The sequence below is a fragment of the Neofelis nebulosa genome, chromosome 16, assembly GCF_028018385.1.
Source record: "Neofelis nebulosa isolate mNeoNeb1 chromosome 16, mNeoNeb1.pri, whole genome shotgun sequence".
Classification (NCBI taxonomy): Eukaryota; Metazoa; Chordata; class Mammalia; order Carnivora; family Felidae; genus Neofelis; species Neofelis nebulosa.
The window spans coordinates 39,599,090-39,620,689 of record NC_080797.1 but is presented as its reverse complement, the minus strand read 5'-3'; the positions used below and the strand labels follow the sequence as shown (position 1 = coordinate 39,620,689).

General features: G+C 44.9%; 2 protein-coding genes across 4 annotated transcripts in view; one reads left to right on the top strand and one right to left on the bottom strand.

Annotated features, from left to right (window-relative positions):
* Positions 1-797: 797 nt before the first annotated feature.
* LOC131496972 (collagen alpha-1(I) chain-like) lies at positions 798-4,332 on the bottom strand. The gene is made up of 3 exons (XM_058702843.1): positions 4,312-4,332; positions 3,085-4,019; positions 798-1,202 (listed from the first exon to the last, which is right to left on the bottom strand). The coding sequence occupies exons 1-3, from the start codon at positions 4,330-4,332 to the stop codon at positions 1,163-1,165; spliced, it is 996 nt and encodes a 331-aa protein (XP_058558826.1). The 3' UTR covers positions 798-1,162.
* The window catches only part of ZNF652 (zinc finger protein 652), a 56,100-nt gene continuing 38,063 nt past the window's right edge, over positions 3,564-21,600 (top strand). Inside the window, exon 1 of one of the 3 annotated variants that reach the window (XM_058705760.1) lies at positions 3,564-3,701. The gene's annotated coding sequence lies outside the window, so the exon portion shown is untranslated. Of the gene's footprint in view, positions 3,702-3,968; positions 4,208-4,622; positions 4,645-21,600 lie in introns of those variants that run through there. The other 2 variants (XM_058705761.1, XM_058705762.1) reach the window with 2 other exon arrangements.

The following is a 21,600-nucleotide window of genomic DNA, read 5'->3' as shown; positions in this document are numbered from 1 at the left end:
GTGTGTGTGTGTGTGTGTGTGTGTGTATACTAAACTTTTTTTTTGTTTTTGTTTTTGTTTTTTTAGTGGCTTGTACTGGGTTTTGTCCACTCTCCCACTCTCTTTTTTTTTTTATTCCTAATTTATTTTATTATGGAAGTATAATTGGTATACAATGTTATGTTAGTTTCAGGTATACAGGATTGATTCAATACTTCTTTTTTTTAAGATGAAATTTATTGTCACGTTGGTTTCCATACAACACCCAGTGCTCATCTGCACAGGTGCCCTCCTCAAGGCCCATCGCCCACTTTCCCCTCCTTCTCACCCCCCATCAACCCTCAGTTTACTTTCAGTTTTTTTTTTTTAATGTTTATTCATTTTTGAGACAGGGAGAGACAGAGCATGAACAAGGGAGGGTCAGAGAGAGAGGGAGACACAGAATACGAAGCAGGCTCCAGGCTCTGAGCTGTCAGCACAGAGCCTGACACGGGGCTAGAACTCACGGACCGCAAGATCATGACCTGAGCCGAAGCCGGCCGCCCAACCGACTGAGCCACCCAGGCGCCCCTACTTTCAGTTGTTTTTTTTTTTTAATTTTTTTTCAACGTTTTTTAATTTATTTTTGGGACAGAGAGAGACAGAGCATGAACGGGGGAGGGGCAGAGAGAGAGGGAGACACAGAATCGGAAACAGGCTCCAGGCTCCGAGCCATCAGCCCAGAGCCTGACGCGGGGCTCGAACTCACGGACCGCGAGATCGTGACCTGGCTGAAGTCGGACGCTTAAGCGACTGAGCCACCCAGGCGCCCCTACTTTCAGTTTTTAAGAGTCTCTTACGGTTTGCCTTTGTCCACTCTCTTAATGAAGAAATTAGTGACGGACTATCCAAGGCCAGGAAACCAGGGTGAAAGAAGCCTGATCTTCCAGTAAGGCCAGATGTAGGTGCTAAATGTTGTCTGTAATGCCTGCTGAGCTACAATGCCAGCAGCTGAAGAAGGGAGGCATGGAATGAGGGAGTCTGGCTGAGAGCAAATGCTCCTTCTTGTGACATGTTGAGCCCTGAGGACACTGGCCGGTAGCCCTCTTCTGTGGGTCGATGCATGAAAGGGAAAAGTTAAGGGACAGCAGAGAAACCGGGATCTCCTTGCTAGCCCAAGACCCAACGCCTTCCAAAGTACCAGTCACCAAGGCCTCGAATACACGGGGACGAGTCCTAGGGTCCTGGATTGAAAAAAGGGGGGTGGGGGAAGGAAATGTGAAATAAAGGAGATGCAAATGTAGAATTGAATATTAAAATTATTCTCTCTCACTTGCCAAGGCTACCTGTGTTTACTCCACAGGAACATGTAGCAGTTTTTCGGAGTCAAACCCTCCATTGTTTTCTGGGGTGAGTGATTGACTGAGCCATTAAACATTCCTTGGCCCAAATTTCCTTCACTGGGAATAATTCCTGTCTTGCCTGCCTCACAGGATTGTTGGAAGATCTGATGAGATAATGGACGTAACCTCTCTGCAGAAACCATAAAGCACTCCTCAAATAGAAAGTAATAATATGACTATTCTAACTACTAGGAGCCCTTCAGAGGGTTGGCCTGTGAGTGGAGAGTCATAGAAGCTTGGACGGTTACCTCTCTAGCCTTTGCTCTGCACTTCCCTCTTCCAAGCTGGATTGCCCTGATCGGCAGAGTAGGGCATTGATCAAATGTCCTAGAAAGCAAAACTAGACATCCCAGTCAGATATTCTGGGCTCACCACCCCCCATGGATGCCAAGTTCTTGTTTACATTAAATCTGAGTCTTCCTTTTTTTTTTTTTTTTTTTAAGATTTTCTTTTTTTAAGTAATCTGCACACCCAGCACGGGGCTTGAACTGACAACCCGAGATCAAGAGTCGCACGCTCCACCGACTGAGCCAACCAGGTGCCCCTAAGTTTAACGCATGGTTATTTCCTCCTGCTCTGCCCTGAAGATTTTCTCTCTACCTGCTGAATTAGGACATCATTTTTTCGTGTCCACTCACTACTGAGGAACACGACCCAAAGGTGCCAAATTACACTCTCTGGAGTGTGGAGTCCAAGTGTAATAAAAAAAAACCTGTTTTCAGAAGGGCCCAAGGACAGAGCTAGGCCTTGTGTGTCAAGTTTCAATCTCTTCCCTAACCCTATGCCAGATTCGGGTCCTTTCACTTGCTGTAGGACTAGTTTTGAGGGGCGCGGGTGGCTATTTTGGCGCGAAGTAGCTGCACCATGTTGAAAATGTATAGAGAGGTAGGTCTTAATGCCAGGACATTTGTTAAGCGTGCTTTTAATAACGGAAGGAGGATGAGGAGTTCCAATGGAGGTAAGATTTGGGAAACGTCAGGGGGGTTTGGTTTATGGTGGGGAAAGGTCAACCTCCCCCTCCAAGCTGCCCTCTTGGGTCCTCTCCTCCTTAGGCCTTCGCCTCACCTGCTTTACTCCCCCTCTCTGTACTCCAAGCACTTGTAATTATGATCACCCGCTCTTGGCTCTGAACTTGGATAAATGCTACCTTGTTAGCTAATAGTACCATTAATTATATTAATGATTAATAGCTAATTAGTCATAATGCTGTAATCCTTTCAATGGAGGGCTCCTTTCTTATAGCAGTTCTATGCCTCAAGCACACATGCATCCCCTTCCCTATTCCTGGCCGCAGAACAAACGTGGCTCTAAGTTGGTGTTTCTGACCACTCCGGCAATCTCTAAATTTCTCCAGTGTTTACTAGCTGTCCCATCTATCTAGTGAACGACCACTACTGCTTATATTTTTACCTGCTTTATTTCTGTCCTCTGTCACTCACACTACCTACCCTCCAGGAACAGAGGCCGCAGTCAAGATTTTTTTTTTTTTTTTTAATTTCATAAGCCAAGGGCTCTCTTACTTCCGAGTCTCCCTTGGGCCCGCTTTCCTACTTTGGTCCCCCTTCTTCACTTTACCTTCCCCTGAATCCTCACCCGCCCCTACTTCAGGGAGGCTCCCACCCTCTGCCCCAAGCTCCCTCCCACTCTGCGACTTGGCTTCCTTTCAGCAACCACGCCCCCAGACCCCGGGAGGGCGGCGCGCACGCGCAGTCCACGCCTTTACCTGGGCGCTCGGCAGTGGGCGGAGTGGGGGAGGGCGGGGGTGGAGCGGGAGCCGGCGGTTATCTGGGCGGCGGGGCGCTCACATTGTGGCAGCGGGGAGAAAAGGTGCGCCGGGGCCGGCCCGAGGGGGCTGCGCATGCGCGCCGCCGCGCCCAGCGGCCGGGATGCCAGGGGGGCGGGCGGAGGGAGGTGTCGGCTCCCCGTTGGGCGGGGGGGCGGGCGAGGGACGGGGCCGCGGGCGCGCGCGCGCTCTCGCCGCCGCTCGCCCTCCCTCCCTGCCCCCGGCTCCGCACACACAACCACACACGCACACCCCCTCCCCTGCCTCCCTCCCCGCGCGCCGCCCGCCCCGCCGGCCCCGCTCGCCCTCGCGCGCTCGGAAGGGAGTCGCGAGACGTCGGAGCGGCGGCCACGTAGCGCTGCGGCGGCGGCGGCGGCGGCGGCGGCGGCGGCCGAGGCCGGGTCTGCGGAGCGGCCCTGAGGACAGACGTTGGGCGGGGGGGAGGGGCCGGCCCGGCCGGCGGTTGTTACTCGAGCGCCGCGGCTACAGGGCCCCCGCCGCAGGATGGACCGCCGAGGCGGCGGTCGGGGCGGCGGAGGCGGAGGCGGCCGGCCAGGGTGAGTAGGGGCCCCTGCCCCCCACGCACACGCCACAGTCGCGGCTGCGCCCCTTGCAGCAGCCCTTCCTCTCCGCCGCCCGCCGGGCCGGCCGGGGCTCGGGCGCCGGGTTAACCCTTCGCCGAGGCAGCTGCGTGCGCTAGGCCGGAGCAGCCCCCATCCGGCGGGGAGGCCCGGGGCGCTGCGCTCCTCCGGCCGCGAGCTCGGGCCGGGGGCGCCCGCTCCTGCTCCTTCGCCGCCTCGCTCCCGGACCCGGGCCGGGCTCCAGTTTTGCAGAGAGCCCGCTCGCCCCGAGGCCCGAGGGGAGGCTGGGGTTGCCTGGGTTAGCGGGCCGAGGGAGGTTTGCACCGGTCCTCCTGCGAGCCTTCCCCTGCCCTGCAGCTGGTGGCTTGCACCCACTGCCTTCCCGGCCCTGCGGCTGCGCCCAAACCTCCAACCCCCGGAGTATTGTGCCGCCTGAGATAAAATGCATCCAGTGTATACCCGCCCAGCACTCACCCCAGAGGGTAATGCAGACCTTTCTCCTCCCCCACCTCCTCCACCCCTCCAATCAGGCTCTACTTAAGATTCTTAGATGGGAGACAGTAAAGGTAGTGACACCCCCCGTTACATCTGCGCCGAACATGTTCATTGTCGAGGGATGTCTCCTGTAGAAATGATAAATGCCCCTGCCTCACCCTCGAAGTCTGTCTTCACGATTTGAGATCCCATATGCTGTTCTTTGAAGAGGGCCAGTCTTTGATCACATCTAGTACATCCCTCCCCCACAACACACACACACACACACACACACACGCGCACACACACACACACTTCCTGATTGCCAGAGCAGCCCCTGTCATCGCGGATCCATTGTCAGGAATGGCTTGTGCCAATCAAAGGAATGTGCTCTTGCCTTTGGAAAAGGATTCTTTCCACAACCATGTCCTCAGGATGTTCCTGCGTGAGTCTGTCTCTGATTGTCCCCATGTTCAAGCGTCATTATCAGAGTGTTTTGCTGATAGGCATCTCCTGTGTACCCTCAGTAATCACTGAGTGGTGCTTTTTTCCTCAGTTGATGAGATACATAGGGTGTGTGGGTATTTCGTTTATTTTGTGATGAGGTTTAACATCAGTCGTCAAGGTGCAGTAAATAAATAGGGTAATAATTCGGGGAAGAATGTGTATTTTTTTCCAGAGATGGCCAGGCCTGTATTGTTCTGGGAATGGCAACTAGCACATGCTTTGTTGACAACATGTGTATGCGTAAGGAATGAGGGGCTGGCGCGTGTGTGTGTGTGTGTGTGTGTGTGTGTGTGTTGAATGCAGGTGATGTTCCCGCCTCGGGCTGATTTGAGAGTGGTCAACTGAACCGTGATGGTCGGGACTGGCAGGGCATCTTGGTTGTCTGTATCAGGACTGTGCACATGTATTCAGATAGATACTACCTTTAGTATACTTTTGTTTAAAATGTGCACCTCTGAGTTGTAGGGATTCTGGAAATGTCTGCTTCAGCGGTTCTTAACCTTTCTGTGGGGTCACCGAAGCCTTTAGGGGCTGTCTTCTTAGTGAAAGAGACACACACAATTTTGTATGCAATTACAGTCCCCTTGAAGCTAGTCCTGGGACCTCAGGTTAAGATCTATATTATGCAAAAGTGAAAGGAACTTGAGTTCTGTGTTTTGTTTCCCAAGGTTTGGCATTACAGTACTTTGGTTCTGAGCAGCAAGCTCAGATAACAAAGTGGATTATATATGTATCCTTGTGTTTTGTTCCTTGATTACAGTGGGTCACGTATTTGTAAGGCATCATTCCCTGTCTTCCTGTAAGAAGGAGATGTGCGAATTTCAGAAAAAGTTAAAACTGGACTCAAAACAATTTGTCCCAATTTGACCAATGGTTGATGCATGCTCCTTGCACCGTATTCTAAATGCAACACATTTCAGCATCAAAGTCGGTGGTCTGTTTCATGATGACTATCCGGAATGTTTATGTGTTGATTGAGGTTGATTTGGTTTCTTAAAAGAAGGCTTTATCATTCCCATAGTAGAGCACCTTCTCCGGGCAGAGTTTTTCCACCTTTATTAAATATGATTTCATGTCTTCATTCAGGGTGGCACTGCCATCAGAATCATCTTCTTTTAAAGTTTTGGTTTAATGGAAAGATCTGAACTGCAGTTAGGGAATTCGGTCTCCATGTTTAGAACTTAGAACTGGAGAGTAACGTTGCACCATCCTGGGATAAATATCAGCTATTCTTGTTTAAATCACTCTGCATCCAGCTTTTGCCTTCTGATTATATTTCAACCAAGAGAGAGATTTATTCCAGCTTGTGATGGTGCTGTGATGGGCAGTGACATTAAAGAAACACAGGCCCTGGCTTTCTGGGAGCTTACATTTCCAACAATATTTTTTCCATAAAGAATCCTTTGAGACCTTCATATTTTTTGCGTTTTGGGGCTTCTGAGAGGCCGAGGAATTCATGGTATTAACAGCTTTTTGGAAGGCAAGGGAGCCTTGGAATCTTGCAAAGAACCTGTTCCACACACCTGAAGAATAGCATTTATTCTAATAATTATGCCGTGTACCCTATGAAGTTTGAAAGCATGCTGAGATTGCAAATATTGCACTTTTTATTATCTCATAAACATGCTTGAAGTGGCTTGTATTACAGGCTTGTTTTATATTTTTTTGTTCATGTCATGCCTGAAGTTTTACTGTCGGAAATTATTTGCCTATCCTAAGCCCAGACCATCTCAGAGTTGCAAATATGTTACTTTTCTTTGTCAGCCTAGTGTGGTGCCAGATCGTTAAAATCTCAGGGGAGCAGTGTGCTTCCTTGATTGAATATTGCTGCACCGCTTCTAACTAGTCGCTTACCTAGTTAAACACCCACACACCGCAGAGCAGCTGATCCTGTAACACCTATGGCTGTGAGACCAGAGTTCTGACTGCCAGATTCAGAGCTTGGAAGGGTGGAAAACAATCGCCTAGCAGTGCAACACTTAAGGAGTAGTAGCGCCAGCAGGTCACTCGTTAATACAAACAGCTTGCTTTAGCTTCTTTAACACCCTTCTTCAGACACCCTTCCCTTAGGACGTTTCAGATCAGCAGCTCCTACTCAAGAGAGACAGCACCTACTTTCCGCAACTGTGGCCTCAAGATCCGAGTCGCGACGCCCAGAGCTGTTTCCATTTCTGCTCTGAGTATGGGAAGTAATCTTGTAGTGTGGTAAGACGATACTTTTCAGGTCTGTAGAAAAAAGTTGATCAGCAGCGCTACTGATGGGATTTTGCTTTTGAATTGTCTGGAGCCTATCGAAGAAGTAAACTGTGAAAGCGAACAGTTTAAAAAAAAAAAATCACCCTTCACTCCAGGGTTTTAGCAGTTACTGGCTGTATGGCAACGGGCGTATCCCCTTGATCTCTCTGGCCTCAGCTACCTCACCAGGAGAATGGGATTTGTTACAAAGATTAGAGATGCTGTGTGCAAGCTTCTGGCAGTTCCTGGCACATGTACCTGTTAAGGAGGCAGTAAATGGCAGGAATGGCTGATGAGGGAAAATGCAGATCATTCTGGTTTGCAAGAGGTCCGGTGTTTCACTTGTGCAGATTTGGGAGGAAAAAATTGCAAATATTTGACTTGGAGCGCACCGAAGTCTTGCAGGTGCAGTGTGCTTATTGGAACTTTGATTTGTTGCTCTATGGCTGGCTGAATGTGGTGGAGACCGTAAGACTTAGCTCCAGTTTCTACAGCGCTTACCCGCAGGCTGTGCTTGTTTTAAGCGTGTTCAGAGCTTCTGTGGTGAAAGGGGTGTTTCGGGACGTTAACGTATCTCGGTGTGTTCTGTGTCCAGAGCTGAATCATGTGCAAAGCCTTGTGTAAATTGTCACGGCTAACGTAAGCCATAAAGTGCTTGGTAGAATCAGTGAAGACATCAGACGCTTATTTTAGTTAATCTGTTTGTTTATAGAGCAGTTAGGTTTTTTTTTTTTTTATTTTTAAAAAAAAATTTTTTTTTCAACGTTTTTAATTTATTTTTGGGACAGAGAGAGACAGAGCATGAACGGGGGAGGGGCAGAGAGAAAGGGAGACACAGAATCGGAAACAGGCTCCAGGCTCCGAGCCATCAGCCCAGATCCTGACGCGGGGCTCGAACTCACGGACCGCGAGATTGTGACCTGGCTGAAGTCGGACGCTTAACCGACTGCGCCACCCAGGCGCCCCTAGAGCAGTTAGGTTTGATTTTAAGAAACACTTAGGGACATTCTCGCCTAAAGAATTCCCACTGCTCATCTGAGGTTTTGATCATAAACTGTCATTAGGGTTTTAAGTCTGACTGCCTTAGGCATTTTTGCTTCGGTGGGTGAAGGAAAGAACAGTCAAGTCGCCTTACCTGTCAGATTTTATCAACTCTCTACTTTTGGCCTGTACCTACAGATTTGTGTGTGTGTATCCCTAGCCTTGTTTTTAGCCCCAAAGGTGGTTTTGTAAAAATATGACATTTTTTTTTTCCTCTTTAAAACATAGGATAAGAGATTGATTACTTCGAAAAGTAGATTCGAGGGCATGTGTACGGTTCTATTCAGTGCATGGAGCTTTTAAAATAGAATTTCTTGGGGCGCCTGGGTGGCGCAGTCGGTTAAGCGTCCGACTTCAGCCAGGTCACGATCTCGCGGTCCGTGAGTTCGAGCCCCGCGTCAGGCTCTGGGCTGATGGCTCGGAGCCTGGAGCCTGTTTCCGACTCTGTGTCTCCCTCTCTCTCTGCCCCTCCCCTGTTCATGCTCTGTCTCTCTCTGTCCCAGAAATAAATAAAAAACGTTGAAAAAAAAAATTTAAAAAAAAAAATAAAATAGAATTTCTTGGGTTCCATAGAATTAAATTATTCTGTCATTTTTGCCGGATATCGTTGTGATAAGCCAGCGAACCCGCAAGAGTTACGTAGAGACTTTTCAGATAAGGTAGACACATCAGTAATGCATTAGGATTTACCTCAAGGGAATCTGTTAATCCCTGTTTTCTTTTATTATTGAGCCACCTAGGGGCTTTCCCATCAATGGAAATCAGTCACTAGTATTGGATTGCTGATAAAGAGGGATTGGCAAATAATGGCCTTAGATTTGCCTTGCCTTAGGTTTTGCAGAACACTTGAAAAAATTTAATCTTGGCCAGATGTATCATAATAAGAGGACTTGTGCCAGGTGAGCCCAGACTGACTAAACAAATAAAATTGGGATGATTGAGCTACGTGTTTTTTTCTCAACCAGACTACATTTTGCTAAGTAAACTTTCTCTGGGGACGAGGGTGCTATTTGTCTTTTTTTCTTTTTAGTTGTTTTAAATGTTCTATTTGATTTTTTAAGAGACAGAGAGGGACAGTTCATGAGCAGGGGAGGGGCAGAGAGAGAGAGAGGGAGACACAGAATCGGAAGCAGGCTCCAGGCCCTGAGCTGTCAGCACAGAGCCCGACACGGGGCTCGAACTCGTGAACTGGGAGATCGTGACCTGAGCTGAAGTCGGACGCCACCGACTGAGCCACCCCAGGCGCGCCTGTTTTTCTTTTAACTGTTATATTTCTCCACGGGGCCTAGTGGAGAGCGAGGTGCTTCTGAACGTTTCTTGGTAAACCAGTCCGTGTGGTGAGAAGGGATTGTTGGAACAGAAATAGAAACGAGGCAGGGTGCGACTCCATTGCCTGACTTCGGGGCCTTGCTCTGCATGTGGCATCCGAGGGTCAGTACTCTCAGCCAGATTTGTTTCATAAGGGTAAACCGTGTTGGGTGATTCCCTTTTGTCTTGGATGCTAGTCGTGGATATAGTCGTGAAGAGCTTTGGAATTTAGACTTTTTCTCAGCTTTGGAATTTTGATTCGGTTTTGGGGATTCAGTGGCATATAACGTTTAATTACCCTGTGTGGCCTACGAAATGAGTATAAGTAGGCCCTCATGAATTGTTTTCGTCCTTTCAAATGTGCCATTTTAACGTGTCTCAAGTCACGTCAGTGGCCTGTGGACATTGACACATATGATAAAGTGTTGGGTTTTTGGAGGGGGTGAGGAGTGTGTGTGTGTGTGTGTGTGTGTGTGCGTGTGTGTGTGTGTGATGTTTCAGTTGTACGAATAAATCTGTGTTTTTTTTAACCCAGTTCCTCCTAAGAGGAGGGGATTTGAAGTTCCCTCGCCTGAAAGATCCTTATTAGAGAGCCGGGCAGTTTTCTTTGTAGCCTCCAGAGCAGACAGAGTCCTCCAGATAAACTCAACAAAAGTTTGGAAAAAACCTAAAATGTCCATCTGTATAGAAATTGGGTAAATAAGCTAGGGTATGTTCACGCAGCAGGATAAATTTTATAGCCGTAAAAAAGAATGAGAAAACCACGTATGGCTGTGGAAAATCTCTAAGTGGTGTATAAGTGGAGTACAGGATTCCTCATTTGATTTGTGTGTGGTGTCTTTCACTCAAAATTATGTTTATAACATTCACTCTTACTTTCGCGTGTAATAACTCATTTTGCCTCATGTAATATTCAGTTGCATATACTGTAATAATTTATTTGTCCATTCTCCCATTGATGGGCATTTGGGTTATTTCTCGTCTTGGCTTTCGTGAGTAGTGGTGTTCTATCCGCTATACTTTCTTCTTAAGATGTTTGATCCATGTGGATGTATACCTAATAATAATTTTTTTCTTTTAATTTAGAAAAGTGTCCCCCATGGGGCGCCTGGGTGGCGCAGTCGGTTAAGCGTCCGACTTCAGCCAGGTCACGATCTCGCGGTCCGTGAGTTCGAGCCCCGCGTCAGGCTCTGGGCTGATGGCTCAGAGCCTGGAGCCTGTTTCCGATTCTGTGTCTCCCTCTCTCTCTGCCCCTCCCCCGTTCATGCTCTGTCTCTCTCTGTCCAAAAATAAAATAAAAAAACGTTGAAAAAAAAAAAAAAAAAAAAAAAAAAAAAAAAAAAAGAAAAGTGTCCCTCACCTCTCCGGAGGGAAATGATAATGCCCTATTTTAAATTACATTTTGAAATATTTAGTGGGAATGATTTCAAACCATTTTTTAAATGGTTTGAAATTTTCAAACCTAGCTTGGAGTTGTACCATATTAAGAGAATTCTGAAGTCAATCTACAAGCAAACCCTATGTATTTTCATCCCAAAAGAGGGACTTAATGTGACAGAATAGGTCTTAAAAATAGTTACATCTCTTGAAAGGTTTGTCTTTGTAAGTGCTAAATATTTCTTTTACTGCTTCATTTCAGAATATTCATATAATAATCCTTCTTGCATTGCTAGTTATTAAAAGTGTTTAGTTAATATTTTTATAACCGTGGTATAATTAAACTTTTTGGAAACTCGGGGTTTTAAACACATAGCAATAGGAGAAATTTATTGAAACACAGTCAACCTGGTGTTGAATATTTTGAAATTTGGTCGCCCTGCCGGGTTGGTCGGTGGAATATAATTGTATGTGCCCACGAACCATAATAACTGCTGAGGCGTCGTCATTTCCATTGAAAACTGCATTTGATCACATTTTTTTTTTTTTTGCTGTAATTGCAGTATTGCCATTTTCTCTCTCTTACTGCCCAAACGTGGAAATCGCTATTAAACTATAAATTTATAAAGCAGTAGTTCAACCAAGGGCGATTTTACCTCCGGGAGATACTCGGCAAGGTCTGGAGATTGCTCTGATTTGACACAAGGAGGCCCTGGGCCGGGGGCGGGCGGGGGGGTGTGGTGGGGCTACCGGCCAGAGATGTGGCTAAACATGCTACAGGGCCCAGGACGGCCCCTCATAACAAAGAATGATCTCTCTGCTCTAACAAGTCAGCCGCGCTGAAGTTGAGAAACACTGCTATGAGGCACCTCACTGGGCTGATGCTACGAGGCAGGTAGCAATTGTAGCATTGACTTTGTTGGATTTAGCACACTGAAGTCACATTTAGTTTATTTAGTCTACAGAAGAAATAAGCTAGGTAGCTTTCTAAACTGTAATAAGGTTTTATTATTAATTAATTAATTAATTTATTTATTTTTAGTTTATTATTTTGAGAGACAGTGCACGCGCACATGAGCAGGGGAGAGGCAGAGAGAGAATCCCAAGCAGGCTCCGAGCTGTCAGCCTGGAGTCCAGTGCAGGGCTTGAACTTAGGAGCCTTGAGACCGTTGACCTGAGCTGAAATCCAAGAGTGCCACACGTCACCAATTGAACCACCCAGGCGCCTCCCAAGGCAGACACATTTTAACTTTTCTGATCCTAACGGGTATCTCCTTCTGCTCCAAAAGAAAATATTTGCTTGTTTGACATAAGGTATTTAAAAAAAATTTTTTTTCAATGTTTATTTATTTTGGAGAGAGAGTGAGAGCGTGAGAGAGGGAGACCCAGAATCCACAGCAGGCTCCAGGCTCTGAGCTGTCAGCGCAGAGCCCGACGCGGGGCTTGAACTCACAGACCACGAGATCACGACCTGAGCCGAAGTCGGACGCCTAACCGACTGGGCCACCCAGGCGCCCCTACATAAAATACATTTAAATCTTGTAAGTTAAACTTAATGTTGCTCAGTGACAACAATGTTCAAATTAAATTTGGAAAATACATGCATAGTATAAAAATTTTCTATTTCCATGTGGCTGGTTTCTTCCTGTCAGGTCGTGGTAAAGGACGTATACACTCGTGCCCCTGTTCCACCTTGCCGGGTATTGTAACGATGTCCAAGAGGTAGTTTGTTCTGCCTCCCATTCTCTCTCTGACCTTTTCATCAGCTCCAGTGGAAAGTTAGATTTTTTTCTTTGAGGATGACTTCCTAAGGTCAGGTGGTGAACAGGTTTTAGTGAACACTAAAAAGATTTGTCCACAGAGGCCAGATGTTGCAGAATGGGACCGTTCTCCGTCTAAAACTGTTTATTGAGTTCTCCATAGCGCTCTTTCTCAAACTTTCTGACCGTGACCCACAGTAAAAAGCAGCGCGTGTGTGGTCATGGGTGTTCTCTCACATCGAGTACCCCTACCCGCAGCTGAAGCAAGACTTCATGAAACAGTGCTCACCTTACCCTTACCATTTGTGAAGCATTCTGTTGTGTTTTTGTTTTTTTTAATTCTATTTCATTTAAAAAAATTGGGTTGGGTCGGGCAGTTTGAAAATCACCTCCCTATATCGCCCTTAACAAAAAGCATTTTTTTTTTAATGTTTACTTATTATTGACAGACCGAGCATGAGCAGGGGAGGGGCAGAGAGAGGGGGAGACACAGAATCGGAGGAAGCAGGTTCCAGGCTCGAACTGTCTGCACAGAGCCCGATGCGGGGCTCGAACCCCCTAACTGCGAGATCGTGACCTGAGCCGAAGTCAGACACTTGACCCACTGAGCCCCCACCGGGCGCCCCATATAGAAAGATATTTTTAACTGTATAGTATAACTTTCTTTAACACAGAGCCTGGTTTAGACAATCATTTGCTTATGTAGAATGAGTACAGAATAAACGTATAGCAAGGACTCAGTGGTGAATGTTTACTTCTGTGTGAAAATCAGACTCCAGGGTCGAACTGTGTTTCAGAGACCGCCCTATCAGAAAAGCACTTATCAGAACCTCGTTCTCCAGAAGGATAAAAACTTAAAAGTTACATGGTTGGCATTGTCTTTCATTTCTGTACCCAAAGTTATATATAGTGTCTGTATTTTTGCTACTTATCAACCTTTACAAAGCACTTGCCATTTAATCCTCATATAACCCTTTGAGGTAGTGTATTATTACCCCATTTTACCAGCAGGGAAATTGAGACAAAGTGAGGTTATGTAACTTGCCAAGTTAAATATGTTCTTTTCTTGGCAATGAGATTTTATAAGAAAGGGCCCATTAAATCATTTTATTTTGCTAATTAAAAACTGAAGTTTAAAAAAACCGAATTTAAAAGCCCAGAAATATTTCTGACTTTCAGAACCCAGAGACTGCGTAAGGCATTCGTTTTAATTTTTAAGTTAATGTACAGTGAAATTGACACTTTGGTACGTGTGCAGTTCTGTGAACATCAGTACATGTTACGGACTCGTGTAACCGCCGCCACAGTCAGGAGACAGAACGGTTCCATTGTCTGGAAACACTCCTGCCACAGTGCACTCCCCCACCCTCCGAACCTGGCAGCCGTTGATCCGTTGTTCATCATGAGTGTTTTCTCTTGTGGAGAATGTTACCTAAATGGGATCATACCGCGTGTAACCCTTTGAGACTGCTTTCAGCATAATACCTTTGAGATTCGTCCTAGTTTTTGTAGGTATCAACATTTTGCTCCTTTTTATTGCCAAGTAATATTCTGTCCTATTCTGTGGATGGATCGCACTGTTTTTCCATTCACCTGTTGAAGGCCATTTGGATTGTTTCCAGTTTTTGGTGATTCTAAGCAAAGCCTCTGTAAACGCTCACGGACGGCTTTCAGAGCGACTGTAAGTTTTCATTTCTCTAGAGTGCATACCTAGGAACAGGGTTGCTGGGTCATGTAGTGTGTATGTCAGGTCTGTTTTCCAGGGTCAACGTGCTCCTTTGCATCCCCACCAGAAACCTGAGAGTTCCAGTTCTGCATCTCTGTCAGCACCTAATAATGGTCAACATTTTTTGATTTTAGTCATCATTTGGAGCCTTATGACCAGAATCTGGGTGGTAGGCCCAGCTCTACTGTCAACTAGCTGTTGACCTTTAAAGGAGCCATTTAACTTTTCTGAGCCTCTGTTTCCTTGTCTCTCTTATAACCGAGAATATCGAATGTGTTGTAAGTTCTCCTGCAGTTCCCAAATCCATTGATTTGGAACGAGAAGTCCTTGACAAGAGGACAGATTTGTGTTTGCTTGTGCAGAAAAAGCCTACTGACCCGTCTTCTGAGCTAAAGTAAGAACACTGTAAGCAGTATACATATTTATAAATAGAATCCATATGAAATTACTTGATATTTATAACTATAGTTAGTCGTTTGGAGCTAAACGTGACATTGTGATGGTGTGTCACATCTATAAGCAACAGTCATGTAGCTAATGTTACAGTTAACGTTGGGAGCCTATAATCTTTTGGCTAATGTTGGATATTTTTATATCGTAATTATTCCTTAGCTCTCTAGGGTTACAGTTTGCGAAATTTAATAGCAAATACTTTGCCATTTTCTTTTTCTTTTCTTTTCTTTTCTTTTTTTTTTTTTTTGAGAGAGAGAGCATGTGAGTGTGAGCAGGGCTGGGGCAGAGGGAGAGGAAGAGAGGCAGGGAAGGAGAGAATCTTAAGCAGGCCCCATGCCCAGCGCAGAGCCCAACTCGGGGCTCGATCCCAGGAAGATGAGATCATGACTTGAGCTGAAATCAAGAGTCAGGCACTTAACCAGCTGAGCCACCCAGGTGCCCAGAGGATCACATTTTTTTTTTTTTTTTTAAATTTTTTTTTTCAACATTTTTTATTTATTTTTGGGACAGAGAGAGACAGAGCATGAACGGGGGAGGGGCAGAGAGAGAGGAAGACACAGAATCGGAAACAGGCTCCAGGCTCCGAGCCATCAGCCCAGAGCCTGACGCGGGGCTCGAACTCACGGACCGCGAGATCGTGACCTGGCTGAAGTCGGACGCTTAACCGACTGCGCCACCCAGGCGCCCCCAGAGGATCACATTTTTAAAAAGATTACGTATTTAGCTACTTGTCCTTAATGACTTTTTGTGAGTAGCAGACAAGTTGCCTCAATATAGCATTAAAAAAATAGCTTTATTATTTTTCTAAAGAATTATACATGCTTATTTAAAACTAGGTAAGGATTTCAGAAAAATACAAAGAAAAGAAGTATCTCCTTCCCCATCCTTACTCTATCCTGAGACATCTCTCGGTATGACTGTACAAGACATACTTGTAAGGACATGGTTTTACATTAATGAGATGACATGAGCCAGCTCTTTAGTCTTTTTTTTTTTTTTTTTTCTGATGTGGACATACTTCAGTGTTAAATAATATAAATCCATATCACATCTGGATGGCTACGTAGTATGCTGGTGTCTGTGTGGACCATTATTTATGTTTCAAGTTTTTTGTTATAATAAATAATGCTACAGTGAATGCCCTTGTATACACATCTTTTTATGCTTGTGGCATTATCTTCTGGTGAATTCCTTGATGGCTAGGTCCAAAAGAATGCACACGTCACACTTAGGAAAATAGCACTGAACCCCTCTAAGGAAGGTTACTCCCTACTTAGATAATCTGCTGTGCCAGGCAATGTCATACATCAGGCTATTTTGGCATTAGCCAGTTTGGGATTAAAGCCATAAAACATATGTACACATGTTTGTACATGGGTCCTGCTGAAAGAAACCAGCCCATTCGCTAATTGATAGTCTTTGCCAAGTAAACCCGAGAATGTGTAAAAACATCAAAGCCTTAAAAAACAAAGTTTAAAAATTACTTTGGAGAAAAGTTAACTGATAAAGCAACCTGCTTTTTTAATTCAAAGGGAATCTTTTAATTAAAGTGATTATAAATAACTCAATTTGTGTTATTCCAATAAGTTCTGTTAAACATTTTTTTAAAATAATTTTTAAATTTTGGAATAATTTTAGGCTTTCAGAAAAATTGTAGAAAGAGTATTTGTCTACTCCTCATCCAGTTCCCCTTACTGTTAAGTTCTTACATAACCTTGTTAAAGTCTTACATAAACTAAGGAAACAACATTGGTATATTACTATCAACTCCATATTTAACCCAGAGTTCACTAGTTCATCAACAACTATCCTTTCTCTATTTGGAAACATCCTAAATCAGGCTTTTAAACTCCGTGCTTAAATGAACTTGAATATCTGTTCATAGATTAATTTTAGTCATACATTTTATGTACCATACGTAATGTGTCTGGGTCTGTATTTAGACAAATATAACTCGTCATTTAGCACTAGTATCTCTGAAAGTTATCTTTTGACATTTACAGACAGTTTTGCCCAAGGCCATTTTAGGGTAAACTTGAAGATTTTTTTCTCTATCCGTCTGTGTTCCATATAGAAATACGGGGTGTCTGGGTGGCTCAGTTGGTTAAGCGTCTGACTCTTGAGTTCGGCTCAGGTCATGATCATGCGGTTCGGGAGTTCGAGCCCCACTTCGGGCTTGCGCTAACGGTGTGGAGCCTGTTGGGGATTCTCTCTCTCCCTCTCTGCCCTTACCCCACTCATGCGTGCGCTCTCTCTCTCTCTCTCTCTCAAACTTTTAAAATAAAAGCAAGAAAAGAAATACAATCTATAACATGGATGAGTGTAACTTGCACAGGGGTACCCTTTCCCATATAGTTACGAGTTGCTGTCTCCAGGAGCACGTGAAAAATAGCCATCTTTTGTTTACTGGGAAATTAACTTGTCTCTTAATCACAGGTAGTGGTCACCAGTCTACTCTGCCTATAACGTCTGTAATGACTGGCTCTGAGAGAATTTTAAGTATTAGGTGGTTCTTTAAAAGTTTTTTTTTTAATGTTGATTTATTTTTGAGAGAGACAGAGACAGAATGCGAGTGGGGTAGGGGCAGAGAGAGAGGGAGACACGGACCCAGAAGCAGGCTCCAGGCTCTGAGCTGTCAGTACAGAGCCCGACGCGGGGCTCGAACTCGAGGACTGTGAGATCATGACCTGAGCCAAAGTCGGACGCTCAACTGACTGAGGCACCCAGGCACTCCAAGTATTAGGTGGTTCTTGAGGGAGAAACAGGTGCTGGCCTTGAGAAAGAACACCATTATACTTGGGTATCTTTGACTCTACGCTTTCTAATGCAGAGAATCCTTCCCGAGGTAAACCATGGCATCTAAACTCATATTAATTTGAATCACTCCTGGAAACTGTTTGGTTTATGGGAGAGGAGGAAGGAATTGGGAACATTAAAATAGATGTGGATTTATTATTTTTTTTTAATATGTATTTATTTTTGAGAGAGAGAGACAGAGTGCGAGCAGGAGAGGGGCAGAGAGAGGGGGAGACAGAATCTGAAGTGAGCTCCAGGCTCTGAGCTGTCAGCGCAGAGCCCGACGTGGGGCTTGAACTCACAAACCACGAGATCATGACCTGAGCTGCAGTCGGTCGCTTAACCGACTGAGCCACCCAGGCACCCCAAAATAGATGTGGATTTTTTTTTTTAATTTTTTTTTAACGTTTATTTATTTTTGAGACAGAGAGAGACAGAGCATGAACAGGGGAGGAGCAGACAGAGAGGGAGACACAGAATCCGAAACGGGCTCCAGGCTCTGAGCTGTCAGCACAGAGCCCGATGCGGGGCTCGAACTCACGGACCGTGAGATCATGACCTGAGCCGAAGTCAGACGCTTAACCGACCAAGCCACCCAGGCGCCCCTAGATGTGGATTTTTAAAAAATCACTTTTCTTCCTGAATAAGTGGGACTCCTTGAGTGTTCCCTCCATCAACACGCCACATTTTTTTTTTTAATGAAAAAAAAATCCTCTTAAGCATTCTAGGAAACAAAAATGTGATCCAGAAAAGCTTCAAGAAGAAGGTGCATTTGAGCTAGGTCTTAAGAGATGGCTAGGATTTTATAATTGAATGATGGGGGAGCAGCCATGTTTTAGGTAGATGGAAAAAATGGCATAGTCAAAGATTTCGAGGTAGAAACAGTCAAGGTGTGTTTGAGAGAGGGCACAAGGATGTTAGACGGGAGAGGAGGCCCTTGGGAGCTAAAACTGAAAACGTCAGTTTGGCTCAAAACTTTTGGAATGCTCTGCTGAGGAGTGGTAGCTTATTCCAAGGCTTTAGAAACCAATAAAGATTTTGTAGCTGGGGAGTTACATGATCCACATTCTTTAGGAAACTGGGGTTTAGAAGATCTGTGTGTGATGTGGTTTGAAAGAGGGAGTCAGACAGACCGTTACAACCTGTGTACGAGGTGATTAGGGCCTGAACCGGGAGGTCGTGTTAGCAGTCGGAACAGAGAGGACAGGGCACTTGGTTAAACGAGCACTTGCCGGCTCATGAGAGAGAGGAGTGAGGCAGAGGGAAGAGCCAAAAAGGAACACGAGGTTTGGAGCCTCGGTCAGAGGCTGCAGCTGATTCACTGGGACCTTCGGCGGACTTGACCGTAAAATAAAAACCGAGAGGCGATAGCGTCCTGGAATTGGGGTCAGACACGTAGCGTTGTGCTTTTCGAAACAGAAAACAAACGTGCCGCGTAGACTTGAGGACACGTGGTATTTGCTGACCTAGGACAGAGGGAGCACACCAGGAATGGAAGGAGGTAGGTTTTTATGTAACGGCTGAGAGCCGTGGTTCTCTCCCGACCGGCTTTTGTGCGGTGAAATGCTTCAGACCGTTGTGCCCGCGGTAACCCCGCCACCGCCACGCTGACTGAACAAGAAGAGAATCCTGGTCCCTCACAGGACACCAAGTTTTACGCAACGGTCTTTCCGTTGGACCCGTGTATGCAAAGTGACAGACCCTGCTATGTCGTGTATCAGCCAGAGAATGCGCAGGAGGCCGTTTGAACGCCAGTCCCTACGGAAACCTTGGCTGTGGCCTTGAGCAGTGTAGGTCTGAAACCTTACCTGCAGCCAGATGTACATAGTTCCACGTAAAGGCAAAAGAAGGTTGTGGTGTTACCGTTCTGTCCTTGAAAACTTTAAAAGCAAAACCCAGCAGCGGCTGCTGCCTAGAAGGTTGGATTCCAGTCTTGACCGAGCGGTGACCTTCCCAGGCAGTTGTTTTACTCCTATCACGTTTAATTTTTCCTTTATTTTTGATCATTGTGTGTGAACGTATTCGGGATTATAGTCTTATTAAGGCAGAAATACACCGTATTGCCCACATTATAGTTTTTAGAGATAACGAGTTTTGAGCTGGATAAAGAGAAAATGAAGTAGTGGTCCTAATGTGAAGGAATTTTCACACAATATTTTACTTTCTCTTTAATTCCGTAGATCAGAATGTCAATTTAGATTTAATTGTAGTTGTTGTTATATTTTTTTCTACGTTGTCAGATTAGGGTTCTGTATGTTTCTAAGTTATGATCCTGGTTTTTGGTCTTTTTAAAAGGAGGTAAGGCTGCTTTTGAATAAAGCCTTTTTATGTTACAGAAATTCTCCAACATAGGGACACCTGAGTGGTTCGGTCGGTTGAGCGTCCGACTTCGGCTTAGGTCATGATCTCACAGTTCGTGGGTTCGAGCCCCGCGTCGGGCTCTGTGCTGACAGCTCAGAGCCTGGAGTCTGCTTTGGATTCTGTGTCTCCCTCCCCTGCTCTCTCGCTCTCTCTCTGTCTCTCAAAAATAAATAAAAAATTAAAAAAAGAAACTCTCAAATATAAAAAAGAAAAAAGAGAGAAATGTGATAAATCTAATATGTCCATCTCCCAGCTTCAACAGTTATCTCTACATGGCCAATTTTGTTTCATGCATATATATATTTGCCCTCACTATACTCCCTTTTCCAGTTCCTTTGAAGCAACTCTAGGGGCATCTGGCTGACTCAGTTGGCAGAGCATCTAACTCCTGATCTCTAGTTTGTGAGTTCGAGCCCCATGTTGGGTACGGAGATTACTTTAAAAAAATTCTAGACATCATATCTTATTATTTATAAATCTAAGAATTCTTTCTGAAAAAGACAACTGCAATACCATTATTACATTTAAAAACTTCCTGAACATCAAAGTATTCAATCGGCGTTTATATTTTTCAATGAACTCATAATTGTTTTTCCAATTTGTTTTTTCAACAGACATAGGCTAGAATGTTGAATTAGGGTCCAAAGAAGAGTGATTAGTTAATTATGTCTGTTAAGTCTCTTTAATCTATAGGTGTGATCCTTCCTTCCTTTCTTTTTTTTTTTTTTTTTCTTTTTTTTTCTTTTTCTTTTTTTTTTCTTTGCAGTTTTAGTTGAAGGATCTGGATCATTTGTTGTGTAGTTTCTCATAGTCTGGATTTTGCTGATTGCATCCATGTGGTGTCATTTAACATGTTCCTCAGTCCCTTTTACCTTTTATAAATTTGTTCTTAGATCTACAAGCTTTCTTTTTCCTTTTCTTTTTTTATTAAAAAATTTTTTCATGTTTACTTTTGAAGGAGAGAGAGAAGGAGTGTGAGCAGGGGAGGGGCAGAGAGAGAGGGAGACACAGAATCTGAAGCAGGCTCCAGGCTCTGAGCCGTCAGCACAGAGCCCAACGCGGGGCTCGAACTCACAGACCGTGAGATCACGACCTTAGCCGAAGTCGGACGCCCAACTGACTGAGCCACCCAGGCGCCCCTCACCTACCAGTTTTCAAAAGAATGAGTTGGTTCTCTTAGCAAGCTCTAAATGTGACTTTAAATGGATTTAAACATATTTGATGTGTGTCAGTCCACTAATGTTGTCAATCCTCGTTGATACTGAATTGCCTCTGTCTTTGTCCATTAGGTGCTTATCAGGCTGGCTCCTGAGTCTTTTGACCCAGCCCTGGTAGCCTTTGATAGTTTCTTTGCTTTTCATTATGACAAGAAGTTCCAGATTTATGCATTTCCTGTCCTCTTTCCTTTTAGTAGGAAATACCTGAAAACCACAGTGGCTTCTTAGTACTGAGTTCAACACAGGTTAGAATGTTGAAGTAGTGTTTCGAGAAGAACTGCCTGCCCTCAAGGGGTTTATAGTCTTTAAAGTTTTTTTTTTTTCATTTTACTTACTTGCATACATTTTTTGAGGTGATAAAATCAGATTTTGATTTCTTCTTACTTGATTAAAGCAAGTTGTGGATTTCATTGTATAGCAGGTGAAATCATACAGCAAAGCGAGATGAATGTCTAAAACAAGTTACATTTTATCATTTAAGAAAATGCGAACTAAAAAGGAATGAAATGAATTTTAAAAGAAAGCGAAAACCTTGAAATGATCTACATTTTACAGACCTGTTGCCCTGTAGGAAGAATCGTTTTGTTTTTGCATAAATAGGCAACCATATAATTTATTGG